At 40.9% G+C, this 22,850-nt stretch overlaps 1 protein-coding gene across 6 annotated transcripts in view; it reads right to left on the reverse strand.

Moving 5' to 3' along the window:
• Window positions 1-6,229: 6,229 nt before the first annotated feature.
• LRIG2 (leucine rich repeats and immunoglobulin like domains 2) overlaps window positions 6,230-22,850 on the reverse strand; it is a 62,695-nt gene continuing 46,074 nt past the window's right edge. For 3 of the 6 annotated variants that reach the window (XM_035017734.1, XM_035017738.1, XM_035017737.1), the window contains exons 13-18: window positions 17,871-18,191; window positions 16,571-16,852; window positions 14,521-14,970; window positions 13,745-13,894; window positions 11,649-11,939; window positions 6,230-9,023 (exon numbers count right to left, since the gene is read on the reverse strand). In XM_035017734.1, the coding sequence (XP_034873625.1) occupies window positions 8,797-9,023; window positions 11,649-11,939; window positions 13,745-13,894; window positions 14,521-14,970; window positions 16,571-16,852; window positions 17,871-18,191 (1,721 nt within the window). In that variant the 3' untranslated portion in view covers window positions 6,230-8,796. Of the gene's footprint in view, window positions 9,024-9,586; window positions 11,940-13,744; window positions 13,895-13,920; window positions 14,264-14,520; window positions 14,971-16,570; window positions 16,853-17,870; window positions 18,192-22,850 lie in introns of those variants that run through there. The other 3 variants (XM_035017735.1, XR_004681525.1, XM_035017739.1) reach the window with 3 other exon arrangements.

Below are 22,850 nucleotides of genomic sequence, written 5' to 3' on the forward strand. Positions count from 1 at the left end.
CACATGCCTATTGTTTTTGAGACAGAGGAATTCGCATCAGCTTTGATGGAGCATTTAAAAGGTACACTAAATTAAACTACTTGATCTGGCACATAACTCAAGAGCGACCAGTCATTCCACACACGGTATTATACTTATGGTGGTAAAAACCTGGTTTCTTCTTGGGAGAGAAGAATAAAATAGGAACTTAAAGGCACTTACTCTTGAATGCTCCAAATACCCTGCTTCTTTGTTCCCAGATGCACTCAACTTAATGGGTACGCTGTAAACACGCAGCAGCTTCTTGCGTTCCAGCGTCATTCAGAGCTGTGGTTGGGGAGGCTCATGACATGTGTGCCAGGCGTCAGAACGACAAGCAAGCCGGCCAGCGTTCATCAGTTTCATCTCCAGTTTCTCTACAGGGCTTTTCAGTCTAGAAGGCACCGACCCAGGGGCAGAAGACAATGTGGCTCAGTACACAGAACATGGGCTTTGGAGTACGTGGCTGTAGGCAAATCACCTAGCCTGAGTTATAAGAAAATTCTGCCAACCTGGCTGGGTTATTGGAAGACGGTTCGTGTGTTCGGGCTGTCATAACAAGATACCACAGACGGGGTGGCTTACACAACAACTTTTTGCACAGTTCTGGAGGCTAGAAGTCCATGATCAGTATGTCAGCAGGTTTGATTACTTCGGGACTCTCCCTTGTTGGCCTGCAGAGGGCTGCCTTCTTGCTATGTCCTCACATGGGCTTTCCTCTGTGAACATGCATGTCTAGTGATTAAATTTCTTCTTATAAGGACACCAGTCATATTGGATTAGGGCCCACCCTGCAGATCTCATTTTAACTTCATTACCTCCTTAAGACATTATCCAGTCACATTCTGAGGTACTGGAGATTAGGGCTGCAACATCTGAATTTGGGGGGCACCCAGTTCAGCCGGTAACAAAGACTAAATGACAAAGGTGATAAGAGGTCACATTTTTCCTGTCTTTAGCATAAAGAAAAAACTTGTGCTTTGGAATCATAAAGCATTACTTTTGGGCGCCTGGGTGGCTCAATCAGGTAAGCATCTGCCTTCTGCTCACGTCATGGTCGCAGGGCCCTGGGATCGAGCCCTGCGTCGGGCTCCCTGCTCAGCAGGGAGTCTGGTTCTCCCTCTACCCTTCCCCCCTGCTCGTGCTCTCTCTCTCAAATAAATAAAATCTTTAAAAAAAGAAAATAAAGCATTACGTTCAGCTCCTTGTTCTATTGCTTGGCTAATTATATAAATTTGGGCAAGTTGATTGTCTCATCATCTGTAAAATGGGAATAAGAGTATCTCCCTCAAAGGGATTGTTGTGAAGATCAAGTGCTGAAGTGCTTAACATACTGGAAGGGGTAGGCAGAATGTAGTTGCTATTACTGCATTATTTCTTCCTAGCAATAATTGTGACTAATGCTTCCTATTAGCCTCTTTTTGTCAAAGTACTTTGGCAGCTAGCCTTGGTGATGGCCGGTGAACCAAATAAACAAAGTGAGAAATTTCTGTCCTAGGGATTTCAAGAAACATTTCTTGGTTGGCTGAATAAAGACAACAGCAGAGGTGGCAGCTGAAATTTCCCCCAATGGAGCCTTACTACAGCGATTACACAAGTCCAGCATCAGACCGTGTCCCTCCCAGTATGATGACCCAGGCTCTTCCTCTTCCCTTAACCTAGCTCATGACAGTTTCTCTTCTAACAAAAGTCAAAGGCAGCCCATCCGGAGAGCTCTGGCCAGAAAAACAGCAGGACTAGAAAACAAGCCGCATGCTACCAAAAACCACCATGCCAGTGAGCCCCTTTAGGGCAGGGGTTGTTGGCTGAGCTGAAAAGGTGTTTTAAATCGTTGCTTCCAGTCAGGAAAGCCTCAAAGGACAAAAGCCTGGTTCTCAGTTTCGACCATTTCAAACCAGCAAGAATAAAAGGAACCTCCAGAAATGAGTAAGACCAATCCCCACCATGACACATAACCATGTCATTACATGGTCATTACATGGTTATAGCACTGTTCCTCTAACAGGGGTCTGCAGATCTGTGCCTATCCATAAACTATTTGCTACTGGTCCATGACAAAGCACAGAAATCAAGAGTAACATTTAGAAACTTTAGCAGCAGTTTGACAGTAATTTTACATCCGTTAAATCTATAATAAAAATTTTATGGTTATTTTTGTCTTATTTCATTTTTCTAGAAATTCATTCTTACTGTATCTTACAAAAGTACTGGTCCATGGCCACTAGTCCAGCAGCACAGACAGCTTCAGCGCTGGGTTACAAGCTTCTAAATAGCTGGGTGTGAACAACTCTCCTAATTCAGCACGATGTGGCTACTTGGGCTCCAGTATATACCCCTCCAAATAAAAACATACAGTAAAAACCATAGCATTCTTCTTCATTCCACCTTGAGAAAAAAACGGTAGTCTGTTTTCTTATCAGGAATATAATAAAAACCAGCTTCCAGGATACATTCCAGTCCAAACTTCACCATACTGGAAGTCATCAATGTCCAGAGGACATTTTTCTTCAAATATTTCTGAAGACCCCAGCACAATACTCTGTTCAGAACTAGAAGGTATCAGTGGGGACAATTCTGAATGTTAGACAGAAAATCGGGATTCAAGTCCTGGCTTTACTGCCTAAAAGCTTTTTGACATCGTGTAAGTGATAATCTCACCAAGCCAAATTCCTTAACTACAAAAAATGGAGATTAAAGTTATCTGCCCAATCTGTATCTTAGGAGTGTTCTGAGATTCAAGTAATGTCTGTGGAATGTGTCCCGTTAAGAGAAGAACATGATGGGAATGGGTCGAGTACTGTGGGCCCAGCCTTCAAAGAATAAATAGGAGCTTTTGACAGACCCAAAAGAAATAGTTCGGGGGCGCCTGGGTAGCTCAGTTGGTTAAGCGGCTGCCTTCGGCTCAGGTCATGATCCCAGGGTCCTGGGATCGAGCCCCGCATCGGGCTCCCTGCTCAGGGGAGTCTGCTTCTCCCTCTCTCTGCTGCTCCCCCTGCTTGTGCTCTCTTGCTCTGTCAAATAAATAAAATCTTAAAAAAAAAAAAAAGAAGAAAAATAATCCCTAATATAGTACAGTGTGGAAGGAAGCTGACCGGAATACTGACATTCTTCAAATATTTTGTTAATTTTGATTTAGAAAATGATGCCTTCAGGGCACCTGGGTGGCTCAGATGGTTAACGGGCTGCCTTCGGCTCAGGTCATGATCCCGGGGTCCTGGGACCCAGTCCGGCATCGGGCTCCCTGCTCAGCAGGGAGCCTGCTTCTCCCTCTGCCTCTCCCCCTGCTTGTGTTCTCTCTCTCCCTGTCTCTCATGAATAAAATCTTAAAAAAAAAAAAAAAAAAGAAAGAAAATGATGCCTTCAAATCTTTCCCTGTGTAGAAAGTACTCTTATTTTCTCATGAACTATTAAGTGTGTTTGTTTCCATCCATCCCGCCAGGCATCTAGCACCATGGCGGACACAATGAGGGAGGCAAAGAAGAGCACACAGCACTGGCCGGTGGAAAGCCGAGGGCTGCAGGGTGTTCCGATGGCAGGCTCCAGACAGTATGTGACTCAAACACAGCAGAAATGAGAGAGGGGAAATAACTTATACAACTCTTTGGGGACCCCCTCAAAGGACCACAAACTTAAAAATACACCATTTCCCTCCTATACTTCAAGGCAACAGAAGACGAGAAAATCGTAATGTATTTTAGCTTTATTGGAGACATATTACAGTAGACAAACAGGTAGACAAACACATGCCTTATAAAATATACATTCTCATGTGTGAGAAAATATAAATAGATACTAGGAAAGGACCACACTGAACAACTTGGCTTATAACTCTCTTTCAGTACATCTAGTACCAGGGCTGCTCAGACTGACCTCCTCTGATGGGAAAAAGGGGGAACAGAAGAGGGTAGAAATAGTCTCTCTATCGATCAAGAGGCCACTTTAAGTAGCCAAGAGATACTCCAAGAGCACTTGACCACCTGATGATCAATTTCTCTTTCTAAAGATTTATTTATTTGAGAGAGCGAGAATGAGAGAGAGAGAGTACATGAGAGGGGGGAGGGTTAGAGGGAGAAGCAGGCTCCTTGGTGAGCAGGGAGCCCAATGCGGGACTCGATCCAGGGACTCCAGGATCATGACCTGAGCTGAAGGCAGTCGCTTAACCAACTGAGCCACCCAGGCGCCCCTCAATTTCTCTTTCAAGACAGCTATAGTTGATAAAGGATCACTTTACTTTTTATCTAAAAACAGGCTCAAATCAAGTTGTTTTTTCACTCCCACCCCACTCATTGGTGGAGATTAATAGGGCTGCTAAGAAACACTCAACAAACCACCTTAAGGGAGCAGGTCCAAATATTACTCTTCACACACACATCAACACATGCACACACGTGCACACAGACACACACACATGTCCCTACCTCTTATTACCCACAGAATCTTCAGATGATTCATGGGCTTGCAGGTGTTGTTTTGTAAAGAGCAGCTTGTAATATATCTCTTAATTCAGAACTTGTTATTTTTGTCAATAAACCAGGCAGTTGTCCAAAAAAGAAAAAAAAATTAAGGCTAACTGATGTTGGTTGAGACTGTACTCTAAACCAAAAAGTTCTAAGTTAGAAGCAGGAGGAAAAAACATCTGCCAGACTGAACTGGGAAAGAGGCCACGTCATAGAAGAATGAGACAGACATTCCTTGCAGGTTGCCAAAAATCTCAGCTCAACCTTGTAAGGCCCAACTGCTTCACAATTACCTCTGTAATCTGCATTAAGAAGCAAACTCAGAAATGGAGCACATAGCATTTAAAATGGCAGTAAGTTTACCCCTGTTGCTCCATTATCTCCTGGTATTTCTGTGGATATTAAAATGATTGGAAAAGGCTATAACGCTCTTGGGTAAAATACTGGGTGTAAAGCTAAACACAATTCCAATCCCATTCCAACTAAGTCCTGCTGGTAAGAAGAAACAGGCATAAAAATTAAGGAGTAAAAAGGAGGGTCATAATACATTATATAGACTCTTAAAGTTTTTATTATGGTAATGCCATTTGTGTTAGTAACTAGTTATAGATTTCTTCAGAAGTGTAAGCCCAGACTTTCATGTTTTTAGCCATTAACATAGAACAGGCTCCTTTTGTCAACCAAAAACCAAAACTCTTGAGCTGAAAAAAATTTAAGTGCTCTATACTTACTGTATATAAAGGATTTTGAAGGGGGAAGTTTTAAGTCTGTCAGATTGCTTCTGGAAATTTCCCATGATAAAACTGAGAGAGACCTAAAAGTCATCTTGCCCATATTCCATTCTTAATGCAGAAATTTCTTCAGTGCTATTAACAGATGATTATTTAGTTTCCACGTGTACTTTTCCCACAAAACACGGATTATTCCAATTATCGGACAAACCTAATCGTTAGATAATTAGTTTATATAGTATGACTAGCAAGTGTATACTGCACCTCCCTAATAACTTCTGCCCCACAGAATGGGGGCAGACATGCCCCTGTCCTCAGGAATAAAAAGAGTGAATTTAATCCTAATTCATGGTGACACTTTAAGTAATTAAAGACTCTTATCCTATCTCCCATCTCTTAGGAAAATGGGCAAGAGTCTAAGTTGCCAGACATCTTAATGTTGCTTTTACAACCCCCACAATGGGCAGTGTGAAGGCAACTATTTTTAAATATGAAAGTTACCTTTCAGAAAAATACACATAAAACACTCTGAGACGGCACATTAGAGGGTTTCTGATACTTCGTATCCCATAGAGTAAATTGCCCAACTAGGGAGAGCACTTTAGAAGCGGCTGAATGACAGAAAGCCAATGGCTTATGTAGAGACCATGTGCCAGTAGGGTGTGTGGAGTTAAAGGAAGATGCTATTTCTTCTTCCGGGTAGACTTGAAGAATCGGGTTAAGAGGGGCACAACTTAAGAGAATTTACGTATCCCTACTGATACAAGGAGATCACTGGGTGAGGGGCAGACATATCTCTCTCGGCATTTTAGTTTGCCTTGCTTTACAACATCCCTGATTAAAGAGGCATTAGGCAGACATCACACTGCGGGGAAGACACACTCATGAGCCACTAACCCTGTTTACAGTAGAGGGATAAATCACTGCTTGGTCAAAAACATATGCAATAATGAAAAATTTCAGCCAAGTCCTTCTCCTAAGATTAGAATTTATTAAATTTATTATTATTTTTTTAAAACCAGGGGTAGGCTCTTCATGTTTAAACAAATTCTTGACTAGTTCTGTAGTTGTTTTGGCAAGCTAGGAGTATCTGGGAAGGCATCTCAGCCACTGGTGTTGACATAAGGGAGACCCTGGCCATTCGGGAGACCAGACCATGACAGTCGTAGGAGGAACAGGACCCCTGCTAGGGCAGAGGCAGCACTCCTGTACTCTAAGTTTTCTCGGACACTGGTTCACAGCCTGGTTTTCGGTTCTGTCACCCTAACAGCCGATGCTCACCTGCAGCCTCATTCTAACTACACCTTTTCACTCAAGAAAAGTCTGTCAGCATTTGAGTGAGAGTACAGGATAGTAACAGGATTACCTGTACAAATGAAGACATCTGAAAGGTAAGGGAGCCACAAACCAGCTACAGATTAGCCGGCGGGCCCCCCTCACCTGCTTCTGATGCTCAGGCGTGCGGCGGCCGCACCATTCAGAGCCGCTGCTCTGGACAGCCGTCGGTGGCTTCCATCGAGTCAACACTCGTCGTTCACTGAGACGGTTTCAAAGCAGAATAGCTCTTCTCCTCGAGAATATTTCTTACACTGTCCCTCCTGCTGTGGAGGAAGTGAATCTGGCTCAAGTCAGAGTAAGCAGCATCACTCTTGTTACTCTAACAAACGTTTCGTGAAAGCAGCTTTTTATTAGAGGAGCAGAATGCTCCTTGGGTTGCTGGAGGGATCACAGATTCACAGAACATTACAGCTGGAAAGGGCTTTAGAGCATCCAGTAGAATTCCCTCATTTCATAAATGAGAAAATCAGGCTGAGAAGTAGACACTTGCCCCTGACTGCACAGCCAGTAAGGACCAGAGCCAGGAACAAAATCAGGTCTCCTGATTCTAAGTCAGCCCTGTACAGATAACAGTACAACCTAGTAAGGAAGAAGAAGAATCACAAATTGAAAGGATGGGAAAATAGTGATACTTAAGAAGTTTGAAGTAAAAATGAAGAGGCTGACAGTTTGAAAAAGAAAAGAGAGAAAGGCCCTTGGTGGTACAAAACCGCTGAAGAGACGCACGCCACTGCCTATGGGAGGAAAAAAACTAGGATTGAGAACTAGTACGCAATTCAACTTTGTGGCAAAAAGCGAAGACATTATGTGAGTTTAGAACCCTTGAAATGCACAGTAACTTAGAAATAGATATTTTCATTTAAGTGATGGGAGTCATCCAGCACATAACTAGTACTCACTAGATTGAGAGGACAGAATCTGACAGCCTAAGTAAGGAAATCCGAAAGAACAAAGAAAAAACAAACTTTAGTCCATTACATTCCATTAGAAGTTCTTTGTTCATATAAAGCTTTTTGCTATCAAAAATTCAAGAGAACTTTTTGGCTTAAATAATCACTTGTATAAACAAGGAAAACACTCTAAAGCTTTACAGTTTATGAATTTGTGCACATTCGACTTACCCAAAAGCACTCTTCCCTTCTTAAGATATACTGTGCCTTGGTAGAAGAAATACAAAAAAACAAACTGAAAAGAAGCATCTTTGGTTTCCTCATCAACTAAGGACTTTGCTGAAAGATATTCCCAAAAGAAATTTTCTCTCTGTGCACATGGCTAGGACAAGACTGCTAGTCTTTTGAGTCTTCTTATGCTAGAAAGGTAGTATTACCTGGCACTTGTAAACAGATGGCAAATGACTAGATGTATGAACTTCTAGGTACAAAGAAAGTGGTTAATTACATCAAGATTGTGTTTGTGTGTATGCAATCACTAGGTACCCTGCCTCTATACATATACTTCTTAACAAACACATTTTTAAAACTTTAAACAAAGTCTTTAGGTTCACTAAACCAAGTCATACAAAATCTGTGGTCTGAGAAGCTGCTGTCAATATTATAACTGGATATTATATATAATTTTGGCATATCAAAAATATTTACAATGCAGCTAACACATATGGTCAATGAATACAAAAATTATTTATAAATGCACATATATTTACAACGAGATCCCTGGGTGACAGGGACCAAAAAAAAAAAAAAGATTCACAAGAATACAACACCCCTTGATGTGGTAACAGTTGGTCAAGCCTGGGATTCTTGTCAAAGACCTTGAATATCAAAGCCTCGGTCTCAACTAGATGCTTAAAACCACTGAAGAATCCCAGACACACCTCCCAGAGGGCTCCGAAGTTATTTCTATTCCTTGGAAGACACAACAGAACAGTGATGTTTTCTCAGAATCATTCTGCAGGTTCAGACAATCCAGCATGTTAAGCAGCAATGAGGCTCTCCCTAATAGGCAATGCACAGCTGGGCACAACCCCGTGGAACCATCAGCAAACACAGTTGTACTGTATTTTCCTCTGCCCGTGTTGCACATGTTTTATTAGATGTACCCACTTCTGTCAGCCGTTTCCCCTTCTTCCTCAGGAATAAGCCCAAACAAATGCCTGGCCCACCTCGGTGGGGTCAGATGTAATTGCAGACAGGGTAAAGCAAATGCTGACTTTGGGGTTTCTTCTGAACTCTGAGGTAGTAAATACAAAATGAATTAACTGGAGTCTTGGCCCAGATTTCAGCCTGGAGTGAGGTTCATGTGCCCTCACTACCATCTTGAATGTTCCGAGTCCTACTAAAATCAAAAGCATGGTCGTGCAACCTGTGACAGGGCGTGAGGGAGGCAGAACCCTCTGGGCCACTCTCTGCCAGACCCTCATTCTGATGGAGTTGTGGTGGCTCAAGGACTGGCTGCTGGGAAAAGGGAGGATGAGGCAGGCCTAGTTCTTTGCTTATGTTCCAAAGAGGCCGCGGCAACATTTCTGAGAACGAAAGACAATAATCAGTGGCAAATGGAAGTTCAAAATTAATGGTCTAAAACTTCATTTTCTTTTACCCAAATCCTCCCAGAAAGAGAGATACCCAATATTCCTGAATAAGGACATTGAGAGCAAATGTACACTTGCCATCTTCTTAGCAACAGTTAACAAAAGAAAACAAAATAGAAACTGGAACCATGGTCTTTCAACAAGCTTAACCAAGTATTTACTGAAACCTTGTGATATGTCCTCTGCTTTCATCTATTATTAGTGGTTCTGCTGCTACAAAAATTTAAAAATAAAATTCTTTAGACACATGGAAACAGACTAAAATAGTATCCATATTGTAGTGAAAGTTGCATGATACAAAAATCACTGATTTAGTGCAGCTATTACATCTTTAAATAACAAATGAGTATGTTTAAAAAAAATTGTTTTAAAAATAAACCATCTCCCTCCAGCTTCTAGCATGCCAGTAATTCTAACAACAAAATAATAACCAAAAGCAGCAATTTTAAATCAGATTATCTGTACTTTGGTTTCAAAAATATGCATTTCTCATTCACCTCATTTACTGCAGTGGTGAGCTCTTTCCCCAAAGAATATTTGCTGATAGCTGTATTAACTTCATGGGGATGCATTTTGGAGAAAGTCAGGCAAAACATTCTGGAAACAAACACTCAGAAATAAAAACAAAACCCTTGTGGAAAAGTAAGCTAGGGCAGGGTTTCTTAAGCTTTAACGTGCATACAAATAACCTGGGGATCTTGTTAAAATAAAGATTCTGGTTCACTGGGTCCGGGGTGGGAACCTTGGTCTGCATTTCTAACAAGCTCCTAGGTAATGCTGAAGCTGAGACCACACTGTGAGTAGCAAGGAGCTAGAGCACCCCAGGGAGGAATGAGCAATGCACCAAAGCACTCATTTGCTGACTTCCTCACTTACAGACCAAGTTAACAATTGAGATATCCTGAAAGTTAGGAAAAAGATGCACTGCACTTTCGGTTCTACTTAAAGTCTTTTTATGTGTGTAACTCTTTTAGGACAGGACATGGGAACACGGAATTAAGTGTTGGTGCACTTCTTTCATGGACACTGAACTTTAAAGCCAAGACATACTTTTCTCTGACTTGTACCCTCTTTAGAAATCTTTGGAGTTGGTCTCTTAATTAAGAATAAGAGAGCACATCTTAAAAGTCCCATGTCATGTTTAGTTTTGTGAGGAACTGGCAAGCTGGTTTTTAGAGTGGCCATACCATTCTGCATTCCCACCAGCAATGTTTGAGTGCCCCAGTTTCTCTGCATCATAACCAACATTTATTTTGTCACAATTTTTTTTTTTAAATTTTAGCTCTTCCGATTAGGGTGTAATGACCTGTTATTGTGGTTTCAGTTTGCATTTCTTTGATGTCTAATGATGTCGACTATCTTTCATTTGCCATCTGTGTATATCCATATTCTCTTAGGTGAAATGTCTGTCCAGTTCCTCTGCCCATTTTCTCATTGACTGGCTGATTTTTCTGTTCAGTTTTGAGAGTTCTTTATACATTGATACTCTTTATTAAGCGAATGGTTAAACAAAAGGTAGACATCTTTATCTTGGAATGCTACTCAGCAACAGAAATGAATAGACTTTTAATATACAACAACTTGATGAATTTTGAGAGAATTTTGCCGAGGGAAAAAAGCCAATTCCAAGCTTATATGCTGTATGATCCTATCTACATCACATTCTTGAAAGGACAAGATGTTCCCAGGAGGGGAAACTGGGTAAAGGGGACAAGGGAAACTCTCTGTTCTTACAACTGCATGGGGCTCTAGAATTATCTCAAAATAAAAATAGATTAAAAAAAAAAAAAGTCCCATGTCAGCTCATGTACTCCTGCCAGAACCACCCCTGAAAGCACCTGCAGTCCTCACCCCCACCCAACTTCCTGTGCCCTTCCATTTTAGGCTGACAGCAGGGTGACAGCTGATGAAAAACCTGGATGGACAGGAAGACATGCGCAGTAGTGCCCTTCCCAGTCTATAGAGAGTTTTGTCTTACTGACCGAGGTGTTACCACATGCCTCCTCTGCCCATGTGACACGTGTGTCTTCTCCCGGGCCGTGGAGGAGCGCAGCCACTATCCCATAACCGCATCCCCACTTCGGGCCCTGGATCATAATGCCTCACACATGAAAACAAACACTGGCTAAGTGATACTGACATTCAATATTTACCTGCTAGAACAGCAACCACATCATTTTTAAACCTTCTCAGTAAAAATCTCCACCAAATTATATCCTCGGCATATCCAATCTCCATTACTTAAGTAAAGATGGAAGAAAAAACACCTATATGAAACTTTTTAAAAGCTTTTTCTATATGGCTTCTGAATTTCTAGAAGTGTGATCTTGATACGCCCATAGAAACTGTTTCCATCCTACAGATGCAGACTTCTCTGTAATTCTAATCTCTGAAAATCTCTGGCCCTACCTTATACCAGCTAGCAGTAGCTAATCACTCTATTATACCAATTTGCTTGCTTCCTGTCAAATCTGAGTGCCACTTATAGGACAGAAGGAAAAATCAAGTAGGTGAGAGTAAAAACAAAACAAAATAAACAAAAAACACTGTGCCCTTTACCACTGCTCATCTGTGTGGAGGGAAGTTTCTTCTCATTTATCCTCTCATGGTTGGTGGGAAAGGCAGCCATCTCTCTGTCTACTGATGATACCAGGCTCTCCAGGGTAGGGGCATCTTGGGCAGGATGTGCCAAATATGTCTCTTTGGGCATCTGGACCATGAGGCTAGACAGTGTCTGATCTAGAACATCTTCCTCAGCAATATAGGTGTATGGACAGTATTCTCGGGTCCTGGAGTAGATGTTGGCATTGTCATAACAATCGGAGCAAATAACCCGGGTACCAGGGCCACCTGATGACAACACAGGAAAGAATCCTTCAGTTAAGGAGTCAGCTTTGCCGATCACCAGTTTTCTACACCAGCTGTCACCATTATCCCCACAGCTGGCATCGATTTAGCACTTACTTGATAAACCAGGTCTTTCTGTGAATTAACTAATTTAATCCTCACAGCATCCCCATGAGGTAGGTACTATGTACCCCCACTTTACAGATGGGGTAACTACAACACAAGAGATATGAGGGAACTTGCTCCAAGACACTGCTACAATACAGAGCTGAAATCTACACTCAGGCACTCTGGGCTCCAGAGCCCATGCTCTTGAATGCTACAGTAAACCATCTCTGTCCAGCCTGGACAAGGTCATGCCCAATTCAAGGGAACCAAGATAAGGCTGCACTGTGCCACAAGACACATGTTTGGCTGAAGCGAACTAAAGCAGAGAACAAGGCGTTATGAGGACTGCACTTTACAAAGCCCACATTACTTTCATGAGTCAAGGGATCAAGCAACACTCCTGGCTCAAAGTACCCCGAGAAAAAGCCTCTGATGGTCAAGAGTCCTGCCTGACACATGTGCATGTCTGGCAGAGGTAAAGTTTAATAATGAGCTCCCCAGACTGTTACATGCTTTGAAAACTGTTCAAAGAGAGAAAAGAGAGAGAAATAAAGAGCAAGTAACTTCTTGATCAAGCAACACTGTTAGAACTGGAAGTTAGTTTGGCCCAGAAAGCAGGGTTATTTCCCACCAATTCAAAGAGCAGAGGCATTTAAAGGTTCTTCTAAAAGCTAGAGGTACCCAAAATAAAATCCAATTTAGCGATTAAACAGATAAACCCTGTTAACGCTCAGCCTAAAAAAATCTCTGTACAAAGAGAAAAGGCCTTTCATTTGTATGGTACTTGAAGCACTACACCGATCTGTTGAAAGGATCTGTGAGAATCTTGAGAGAAGTCCTTTATAAAGTATCGTCTCTTTATTTTAAAAATGAGAAAGTTAAAGCTCCGATTTAAGTAACTTGTTCATGGTCCCAGAGCCGGAAACAGGAACTAGGAATCAAACCCAATTCTTCTATCCCTCAATTCACCTCCCCGAGTTCTGTCACTCCCTGAGGGAAGGGAGGAGTAGGGGAGAGAAGTAGCACTAGAAACTGGGTTCATTTAATTAGGGAACATTTTGTATCTCTCTGATTTCTCCAATGTATGCTGAGAATCACCACTGCCCTTTAAACTTCAGTGAACATCAACCTGTCCGCAGGAGACACAAACCTCCCCTGGATGTGGCCTAAAGAGTGCTCATGTCTTAAAAAGTTAAGACACCTCAAAAAAGTTTCTAGAGCACCTCCTTCTCATGATAATACTTCGGTTTGGGAGCCTTTGCTGGGTACGCCAATCTCTTGTTTTGAGATGTGTTTCTCCTGTCAGATGATTTTCTTCTCTGTTAAGATTTTGGTCAATTTCCACCCTATTTTGCACGGAGCCAAATGTTTTCACGGAGTATCTTGCTTTAAAATGCTGCCTCAAGTGGTGCCTGGGGGGCTCAGTCGTTAAGCGTCTGCCTTCGGCTCAGGTCATGATCCCAGGGTCCTGGGATCGAGCCCCGCATCGGGCTCCCTGCTCCGCGGGAAGCCTGCTTCTCCCTCTCCCCCTCCCCCTGCTTGTGTTCCCTCTCTCGCTGTGTCTCTGTCAAATAAATAAATAAAATCTTTACAAAATAAAAAAAAATGTTGCCTCAGGTTAATGGGGAAAACTACACATTGACAAATAAATTCAACAGAATAGGCTGAAATTGTAAGCATATACAACGAAGAGTCATTACCATCAGCGCCCTTGTGTAAATATCCATTGGCAGGAGGCATGAGTTGCTGATGACTGCCTGCCTCAGAGTTGCTGTAGCCTTCCTGTGGCTCCGACAGTGTTCCTTGGGAAGACAAGTAGCTGGGAATGTCTGCAGGCAGATTAAGCTCCTCTGTAAAAGACACATCTGTAACTCTCAAATAACGTTAGGCAACACTCAGAAGACTATTGTGCAAATGTGCTCCACTCTGATATATATACTGGCCAGGAAAATGGTATGTACCTAGGAACTCAACAAGTCTTAGAATTTCCCCCCCAAAACTCTTTCTTGCTAAAATTCTTTTCAAAGCCTCATTTTGAAAGTATTACTGAAAGAGGCGAAACCTAAAGTCTTAAAATCTTATCCATAGGAGTACTTTCACAGTCTACCTGACTGAGCCTCTTCTCTTTCAGAATTTCGGGGGACGGGGGGGTGAAAGGCCGATCCCAGTCAGAAGGGCTCCACTCTTCCCCCACAGAGAAGCTTGGATGGAAATGAGCCCTAAGGATTAAAGAAAGAAGGTGCACCTGTAACGTGTTTGTAAGAGCAAGGTTCTGGGGGAATGTCTACAAATTCTTAAAATTATTCATCAGAGAGGTTCCATTTTATCAAGGAAGGAGGACATTTTAACAAAAAAACTCTTCCTCCTACCACACATAAAGTATCAAAGCTCCACAGCTTTTAATATTTTACAATAAATTGTATACTACGCTCCTGACTCAAGTACAAGCCATAGGTGTTGACTGGGTACCACTCACCTGTGTTCGTGATACTATAGTCTTCATTCTTCCTTCTCATGTGGTAAATAACAATGACCCAGATCAAAGAGGTGCCCACAACACAGCAGACCACAACAATGATGACGATGCCAACTGTGGTCCAGCCATCATCTTCATGCCCAATGCTACTCTGGGAAGAGTCACAGTTGGGGGATGAAATGACATTCAGGTAAATGTGACCACGTTCTGTCCCAAGGGTGTTAGACATAATGCAGGTGTATTTCCCAGCATCTTCCAGGCCAGCATCGACAATGATGAGAAGCTGGTTGGCTGCAGCAAAGAAGTGCCGTTCTGTCACCAGCAGGGGCCCATCATCTTTGGTCCAGTTGAGGCGAGGGGCAGGACTCCCTCCAGCTATGCATTGTAATACCGCAGTTTCACCTCGCGTTACTGTCTTGTCCTCCAGTGGTCTGATAAATGAGGGTGTCTCTAACAGAAAGATGTATAAAAAATCATGTTAAACCATTTTATTTCTTAAATCCTACTGAATCAGATGAATGACGTGATGATGCAATACGTAAGCCCTTTCAGAGGCACCTGGGTGGCTCAGTGGGCTAAAGAGCCGACTCTGGATTACAGCTCAGGTCATGATCTCCGGGGCCTGGGATCAAGCCCTGTGTCAGGCGCCACACTCAGTGTGGAGTCTGCCTGAGATTCCCTCTCTCCCTCTTCCACCCCCTAAGATAAATAAAAAAACCCTTAGAAAAAAAAATAAGTAAACACTTTTATATACTTATGGGAAGATTAGAAGTTAGTGTTTCAGAAAAGCGAAAGCCTCAAAAATCTTATCTCACTAATTCTACCTTGGGCAAGCTATCCTAAGCAAGGAAGTCAAAGATTTATACACAAACAGGTTTATTATGAAACTAGTTGTAATTTTTAAAAATAAAGGAAAAAGATCTTTAAATCTAGCAGGAGAAGTTGTAAGTAAACCATAGTACAGGCACATGATATTTTCTGAAGACTTAATGACAGAGTAACCCTTGTGATATAATATTTAAGAGGATAAAAGTAGGTATACATAACTACATGAAAATGTGTTTTTAAAAAAGTCCAGAATATGCCAAAATCTTTAACAGTGTTTTAGTGACTTTCCCTTTTTCTAATTTTCTATATATCCTAAATTTTTAAAACTATATACTTATTTTTCTGATTACACAAGGAAATAACACAAACCAACAAACTTTTAAAAAACCTAACATCTAGGGGAATACAGAACTAGAAAGCAGAATCTGCCTTTGAGTTGAGTCCCATGAAGACAGGTATTCTCATAAGAAAAAAAAATAGGCTTGTCAGAGGAACTCTTTAGGGAAAAAACATTTTATTTTACCAGAACATAGGATCAAGAGGAGTACATTGGAAGGAGAACAGAAAATCTAACCAGAAGATGGTCATTTTTTGTGCATTAAATTTTTTTTTAAATAAACTAGGAAAAAAACAAATTGTCTTGAGTTGTCTGTGAAGCAGTATAAAACAACTGCAAACTCACTGCTGAATAGAAAAAACATATATGAACTGAAAACTCCAGAAGGCGATGTAACAGGATAAAGGGATTTGAATTTTCAATTCATGTGATAAAGATCTCTAATTCTGCCCTCACTACTTCCCCAGGTTTCAGTTATCTGATCCACTAATATCCTAGGCTGACATAACCCTGCATGTATTGGCAAAAAAAAGTGACAAAGATAGAAGGATCACAATTAAAATCTCAAACTTAGGGGCGCCTGGGTGGCTCAGATGGTTAAGCGTCTGCCTTCGGCTCGGGTCATGATCCCGGGGTCCTGGGATCGAGCCCCACATCGGGCTCCTGGCTCAGCCGGGAGTCTGCTTCTCCCTCTCCCTCTGCCTCTCCCACTGCTCATGCTCTCTCTCTCTGTATCTCGAATGAATAAATAAAATCTTTAAAAAAAAAAAAATCTCAAACTTAGACTTTTTTTTTTTTTTTTTTTTTTTTTGCCATTAAGACCAAAGTAGACCCTTAATAAAAAGGCTCCAACCAAAGCAGGGACCCATGGGGCAGTACACATACCTAATACTGTGAGTGAGGCATTTGCTGAGAGGCCTCCGGCTATATTTTGTGCCATGCAGCTATAGATTCCCATGTCTTCTATTTTCACGTTGGCAATGAAGAAGACATCATCCTCGGGCATGACATGCATGCGTCTTTCTCGAGCCGCAGGAAAGTCAGTGCCACCATCTTTCTGCCAGGAAATCTGAGGTGCAGGGTGCCCCTCTGCAGCACATTCTAATCTGGCCATGGCACCAGTGCGAATAGTGAGATCCATTGGCGTTTTCAGGAAAGATGGCATCTCTGTTTCAAGAAAGATCCCCGAAACAAAGTGGGTGGGGCGGTGGTAATACACACACACACACACACACTTATACACACATACACAAAGTACCAACTCGTAATATTCTATTTCTTTCAGAAGGCATGCTCTCTGGATTGACGGTAAATACAACTTCAGAGGCCATCTTTTCTCTTTGAACCTCAGAATACTTGGAGTACAGTGATAACTCTTCTAGAATGCATGACACGTCTACCTATCTCTCTGATGGGGACAGGAAAGGTAGAAGGCCACAAACCTTTCAGAACTCCGTACATTTATTACGACTCCCTTACTTAAGAGACTAAACGGTGCTTTCCAAACTAACATCTACAAAGCCGTCATGGCAAATGCATGCAAAAAGAAATTTATACCAAAAAATAAATAAAATACAGAATACAAAAAATTTATGCCTTCAAAAATCTCATGAAACAACCCAGAAGTAAGACACAAGTATATCCTTTGGTTGCACAAAACCTAAAATGTTTTAGTGATTCAATCCGATAGGTGATCAATTAATCAAACTTTTTGGAGAAGTTCTTTTTACAACCACAATGAAGAAGAGCATTAATAAATGATTCTGTGTGACCACACTTAGACAATGATCATGATCAGTGCACCCAGAAATGTCCTAAATACTCTGTTATTACAAAGCCCTGTGAACAGTGCCAGGAATACATTTCACAGTTTTCAGAACAGAATTATGGTTCTAGAAAGAATAGAGAATTTCAAAAGAATTTTTCCAAAAGCATAAGTAACAAGGAAAGCAGCCTATCTCCTGGGGCCATGGAATTCCCCCTTACCTCCAACCAAGGACCAATTAGGGACAGTAACTGGACAAAATGGTAATCCAGTCTATACATTATCACAACCCTAAAGACAAAACAGTAAAATCTCCCCTCAAATGTCAGGCTTAGCCTCATTTTCTTGGCCAAGAGGTTCAAAACCTGAACATGAAAAATCCTTCCAACTATAAAACTATCAGGGAGCAGAATTCCTTACCATTCACAGTCAGTTTGGCTTTCTGAGAATAATTAGAACCAAAGTGATTAGTAACGATGCACTGATATCTTCCTTCATCTGTGAAGTTCACATTGAAAAGATGTAAGACATTCGTATATTCTAGAGCTTCTCCAGCTTGCTGCTGATAACGAACAAAATTCTCGCTATCGATGTCATTCAGGATTTCACTGTCTTTGCGCCACACGGTAGACATGGGTGAATCACTGCTGCTCACTGCAGTGCATGTCAGAGTCACATTCGTGCCTCTAAGAGCGATTGTATTTTCAGGATGCATTTTTATCTGTGGCTTGAGAAAATCATCTAAGAGAAAAAAAATGGGGCAGGAGCCAAGTCATTTATTTATTTTTGCTTCTACAGATTTTGAAACAAATAATGTAAAATTGCTTGTTCTGTTTATAAAACGGCATATTAAGATTCACAGAGACTACAGGGCTAGAATCCAATTCCTTTTTGTTGAAAGATATGGAAAATGAGGCCCAGAAGGGTCAAACAACTTGTTCAGAGACATGTAAGTTCCCAGCAAAGCCTGGACAGGAACCCAGGTTTTCAGACTTCAGGGTCTAGCATGTTTTCTACTATCACTCATGGTCACTTATGCTTAGAATGTACTTCTTAAGTATTACCAGTTACTGGGAAAAAAGAAAAACCTATATTCAAATTTCAAGACAACTTCTAATCCTATTAATTCCTGTGTATATGTAGAGGTTACATATATAAACATACATATTAATACCCATTATCTTTTCTGTGCCAATATAGAAAATGGGGATTATAAACTTATATTTTACAGGGTGGACCTATTAACAAAACATTATTTGCGAGCGCCTGGGTAGCTCAGTTGGTTAAATGTCTGACTCTTGGTTTTGGCTCAGGTCATGATCCCAGGGTCCTGAGATTGGGCCCTGCATCAGGCTCTACACTCAGCACAGAGTCTGCTTGTCTCTCTCCCTCTGCTCCTCCCCGTACACTCTCTCTCTCTCTGAAATAAATAAAATCTTTTTAAGAAAATAAAATAAAACATTATTTGAACATACTCTGTATGTGAGTAACTCTCACCTAAAATAGTGAGAAGTTCCAAACATGTTAAATGTCCAACTAAAGATAGGCTTAGGATTGGCTAATAAACTACAGATTCATAAATAATAGTATGTTATTTATATGTAAAAAAACAACATAAGTATTTTGTGGGCCTGAACTTCCAGGATACTTAAGTATCTTTAAGTAGATTATAAACACAGATCTGACAATATATGGGTATCTAAATGATCAGATACTAGTGATATGGAAGAAAATACGCTGATGTAAAAGTTCTACTACCTAAAGCTAGGAATCAGTTATTCTACTTTAAAGGAAATTTAAGTGTAAAGGAAAAATGCCCAAGCTGAGAAAGAACAATATAGATATATACTTGAAATTATGAGTACTGGAATCACGACAACTTTTCCATGACTGTCCCCCCTCCCCCCAAAAAAACTCTAAAACCCTGTCACCACTTTAGTCTTAAGAAACTGCATCAAAGGGGGCGCCTGGGTGGCTCAGTTGGTTAAGTGACTGCTTTCAGCTCAGGTCATGATCCTGGAGTCCCGGGATCGAGTCCCGCATCGGGCTCCCTGCTCAGCGGGGAGTCTGCTTCTCCCTCTGACCCTCTTCCCTCTCATGCTCTCTGTCTCTCATTCTCTCTCTCTCAAATAAATAAATAAAATCTTAAAAAAAAAAAAAAAGAAACTGCATCAAAAATAGAAACAATGTGGGGCGCCTGGGTGGCTCAGGTGTTAGGCGTATGCCTTCAGCTCAGGTCGTGATCCCGGGGTCCTGGGATCTAGCTCCACACTGGGCTCCTTGCTCAGCCGGGAGCCTGCTTCTCCCTCTCCCACTCCCCCCGCCTGTGTTCCCTCTCTAGCTGTCTCTCTGTGTCAAATAAATAAAATCTAAAAAAAAAAAAAAAAAAAAAAGAAACAATGTGAAACTGGTACATTCATACATTGTTGGTGACAACATAAACAAGTGCTATCTTTCTGGAAAATGTAGTACTTTTTAAAAAGAAAATCTTTTTTTTTTTTTTTTAAAGATTTTATTTTATTTATTTGACAGAGAGAGAGACACAGTGAGAGAGGGAACACAAGCAGGGGGAGTGGGAGAGGGAGAAGCAGGCTTCCCGCGGAGCAGGGAGCCCGATGCGGGGCTCGATCCCAGGACCCTGGGATCATGACCTGAGCCGAAGGCAGACGCTTAACGACTGAGCCACCCAGGCGCCCCAAAAAGAAAATCATTTTTGATTCAGGAATTTTACTGGATATCTATTCTAAGGCTAACAACCCTCTAAAGGGAAAGGCCTACATTCATAAAGATGCCATTATACTGACAATGAAAATGATCACTGAAGAACACACAGAGGAAAAAAACTGCTTATGATATATTAAGTCAAAGAATACAAAATTTAATCCACAATTACAAAATATAAAAATTTCAGAAAAGAACACAGAGAAATGGAAACAGATATGCTAGTTAGACAGCATTCTGGTTTAATTTTTTTTAATTCTGTTAAGATAGTTAGTGTGTACCATGCATCTTTTCTGACCACAATGCTATGAAACTAGAAAGAAATCAACCACCAAAAAAATCTGGAAAAGAGCATAATATATGGAGGTTAAATAACATGCTATTAAACCACTGAATGGGTTGGGCTGCCTGGCTGGCTTGGTCGGTAGAGCATGTGGCTCTTGATCTCAGGGTTCTAAGTCCGAGCCCCATGTTAGGTGTAGACATTACTTAAAAATAAAATCTTTTTAAAGATTTATTTATTTGAGTATTTATTTGAGAGACAGTGAGTGCATGCAGGGGGTGGGGGATGGGGGCAGGGCAGAGGGAGAGAGAGAGAATCTTTCAGCAGACTAAGCACAGAGCGCAGAGCCCAATGTGGAACTTGATCTCAGGACTCTGAGATCATGACCTGAGCTGAAACCAAGGTCAGAAACCTAACCAACTGTGACATCCAGGTGTCCCCCCAAAATAAAATCTTTAAAAAAATAAAACAATGAATGGGTCAACCAAGAAATCAAAGAAGAAATAAAAAATTACATGAAAACAAATGAAAATGAAAACAGAGTCCATTATCTTTGGGATACAACAAAAGTAGTTCTAAGAGGGAAGTTTACAGCAATACAGACTTATCTCAAGAAGCAAGAAAAATCTCAAACAACCTAACCTTACATCTAAAGGAGCCAGAAAAAGAAGAAAACCCAAACCCAGCAAAAGTAAGGAAATAATAAATATAAGAGCAGAAATAAATGACATAGAAACTAAAAAAACAACAGAACGGATCAATGAAACCAGGAGCTGGTTCTTTGAAAAGATCAAGAAAACTGATAAACCTCTAGGCAAGATTCATTAAAAAAAAAACGAGAAGGGACCCAAATAAATAAGATTACTAATGAAAGAAGAGAAATAACCAACACCATAGAAATATAAATAATTTTAACAGATTATGAAAACCTATATATCAACAAATTAGACAACTTATAAGAAATAAATTTCTGGAAAACTAAAACTACCAAAACTAAAGCAGGAAGAAATAAAAAATTTGAACAGACCAATTACCAGCAATGAAACTGAATCAATAATCAAAAAACAAAAGTCCAGGACCAGACGAATTCACAGGCGAATTCTACCAAACATTTAAAGAAGAGTGAATACCCATTCTTCTCAAACTATTCCAAAGAATACAAGAGGAAGGAAAACTTCCAAATTCATTCCATAAAGCCAATATCACCCTGATACCAAAACCAGATAAAGACACTACAAAAAAAGAGAGCAGGCCAATATCTCTTATGAATACAGATGCAAAAATCCTCAACAAAATATTAGCAAACCGAACCCAAGAAAACATTTTAAAAAATCATACACCGCAATCAACCGGGATTTACTCCTGGGATGCAAGTGTGGTTTAGTATGCACAAAACAATCAATGTGATGCATCCCATCAATAAGAGAAAGGATAGCAACCATATGATCATTTCAACCGATGCAGAAAAAGCATCTGACAAAATACAACATCCATTCATGATAAAAATCCTCTACAAAGTAGGTCTAGAGGGAACATATCTCAACATACTAAAGGCCTTATATGAAAAACCCACAGCCAACATCATACTCACTGGTGAAAAACTGAGAGCTTGTCCCCTAAGGTCAGGAACAAGACAAGGATGTCCATTCTCACCACTTTTATTCAACAGAGTAGTTACTAGAAGTCCTAAGCCACAGCAACCACACAACATAAATAAAAAGCATCTGTATAGGTAAGGAAGAAGTAAAACTTCCAATATTTGCAAATGACATGATATTATATATAGAAAACCCTAAAGACTCCACCAAAAAAAACCCAACTAGAACTGATAAATGAATTCAATAAGGTTGCAAGAAACAAAATCAATGTACAGGTATCTGTTGCATTTGTATACACTAATAATGAAATAGCAGAAAGTGAAATTAAGAAAACTATCCTCATGGGGCGCCTGGGTGGCTCAGTCGTTAAGCGTCTGCCTTCGGCTCGGGTCATGATCCCGGGGTCCTGGGATCGAGCCCCGCATCGGGCTCCCTGCTCCGCGGGGGGCCTGCTTCTCCCTCTCCCACTCCCCCTGCTTGTGTTCCCTCTGTCGCTGTGTCTCTCTCTGTCAAATAAATAAAATCTTTAAAAAAAAAAAAGAAAACTATCCCATTCACAATTAAACCAAAACCAATAAAATATCTAGGAATAAATTTAACCAAAGAGGTAAAATACCTGTACTCTAAAACTATAAAACGTTGATGAAAGAAGTTAAAGATGATGCAAAGAAATGGAAAGACATTTCCACATTCATGGATTGGAAGAGCAAATATAGTTAAAATGTTTATGCTACCCAAAGCAATCTACACATTTACTGCAATGCCTGTATCAAAATACCAACAGCATTTTCACAGAAC

This window comes from Mirounga leonina, unplaced genomic scaffold (genome assembly GCF_011800145.1).
Source record: "Mirounga leonina isolate KUSES-001 unplaced genomic scaffold, KU_Mleo_1.0 Mir_173, whole genome shotgun sequence".
NCBI classification, from domain to species: Eukaryota; Metazoa; Chordata; class Mammalia; order Carnivora; family Phocidae; genus Mirounga; species Mirounga leonina.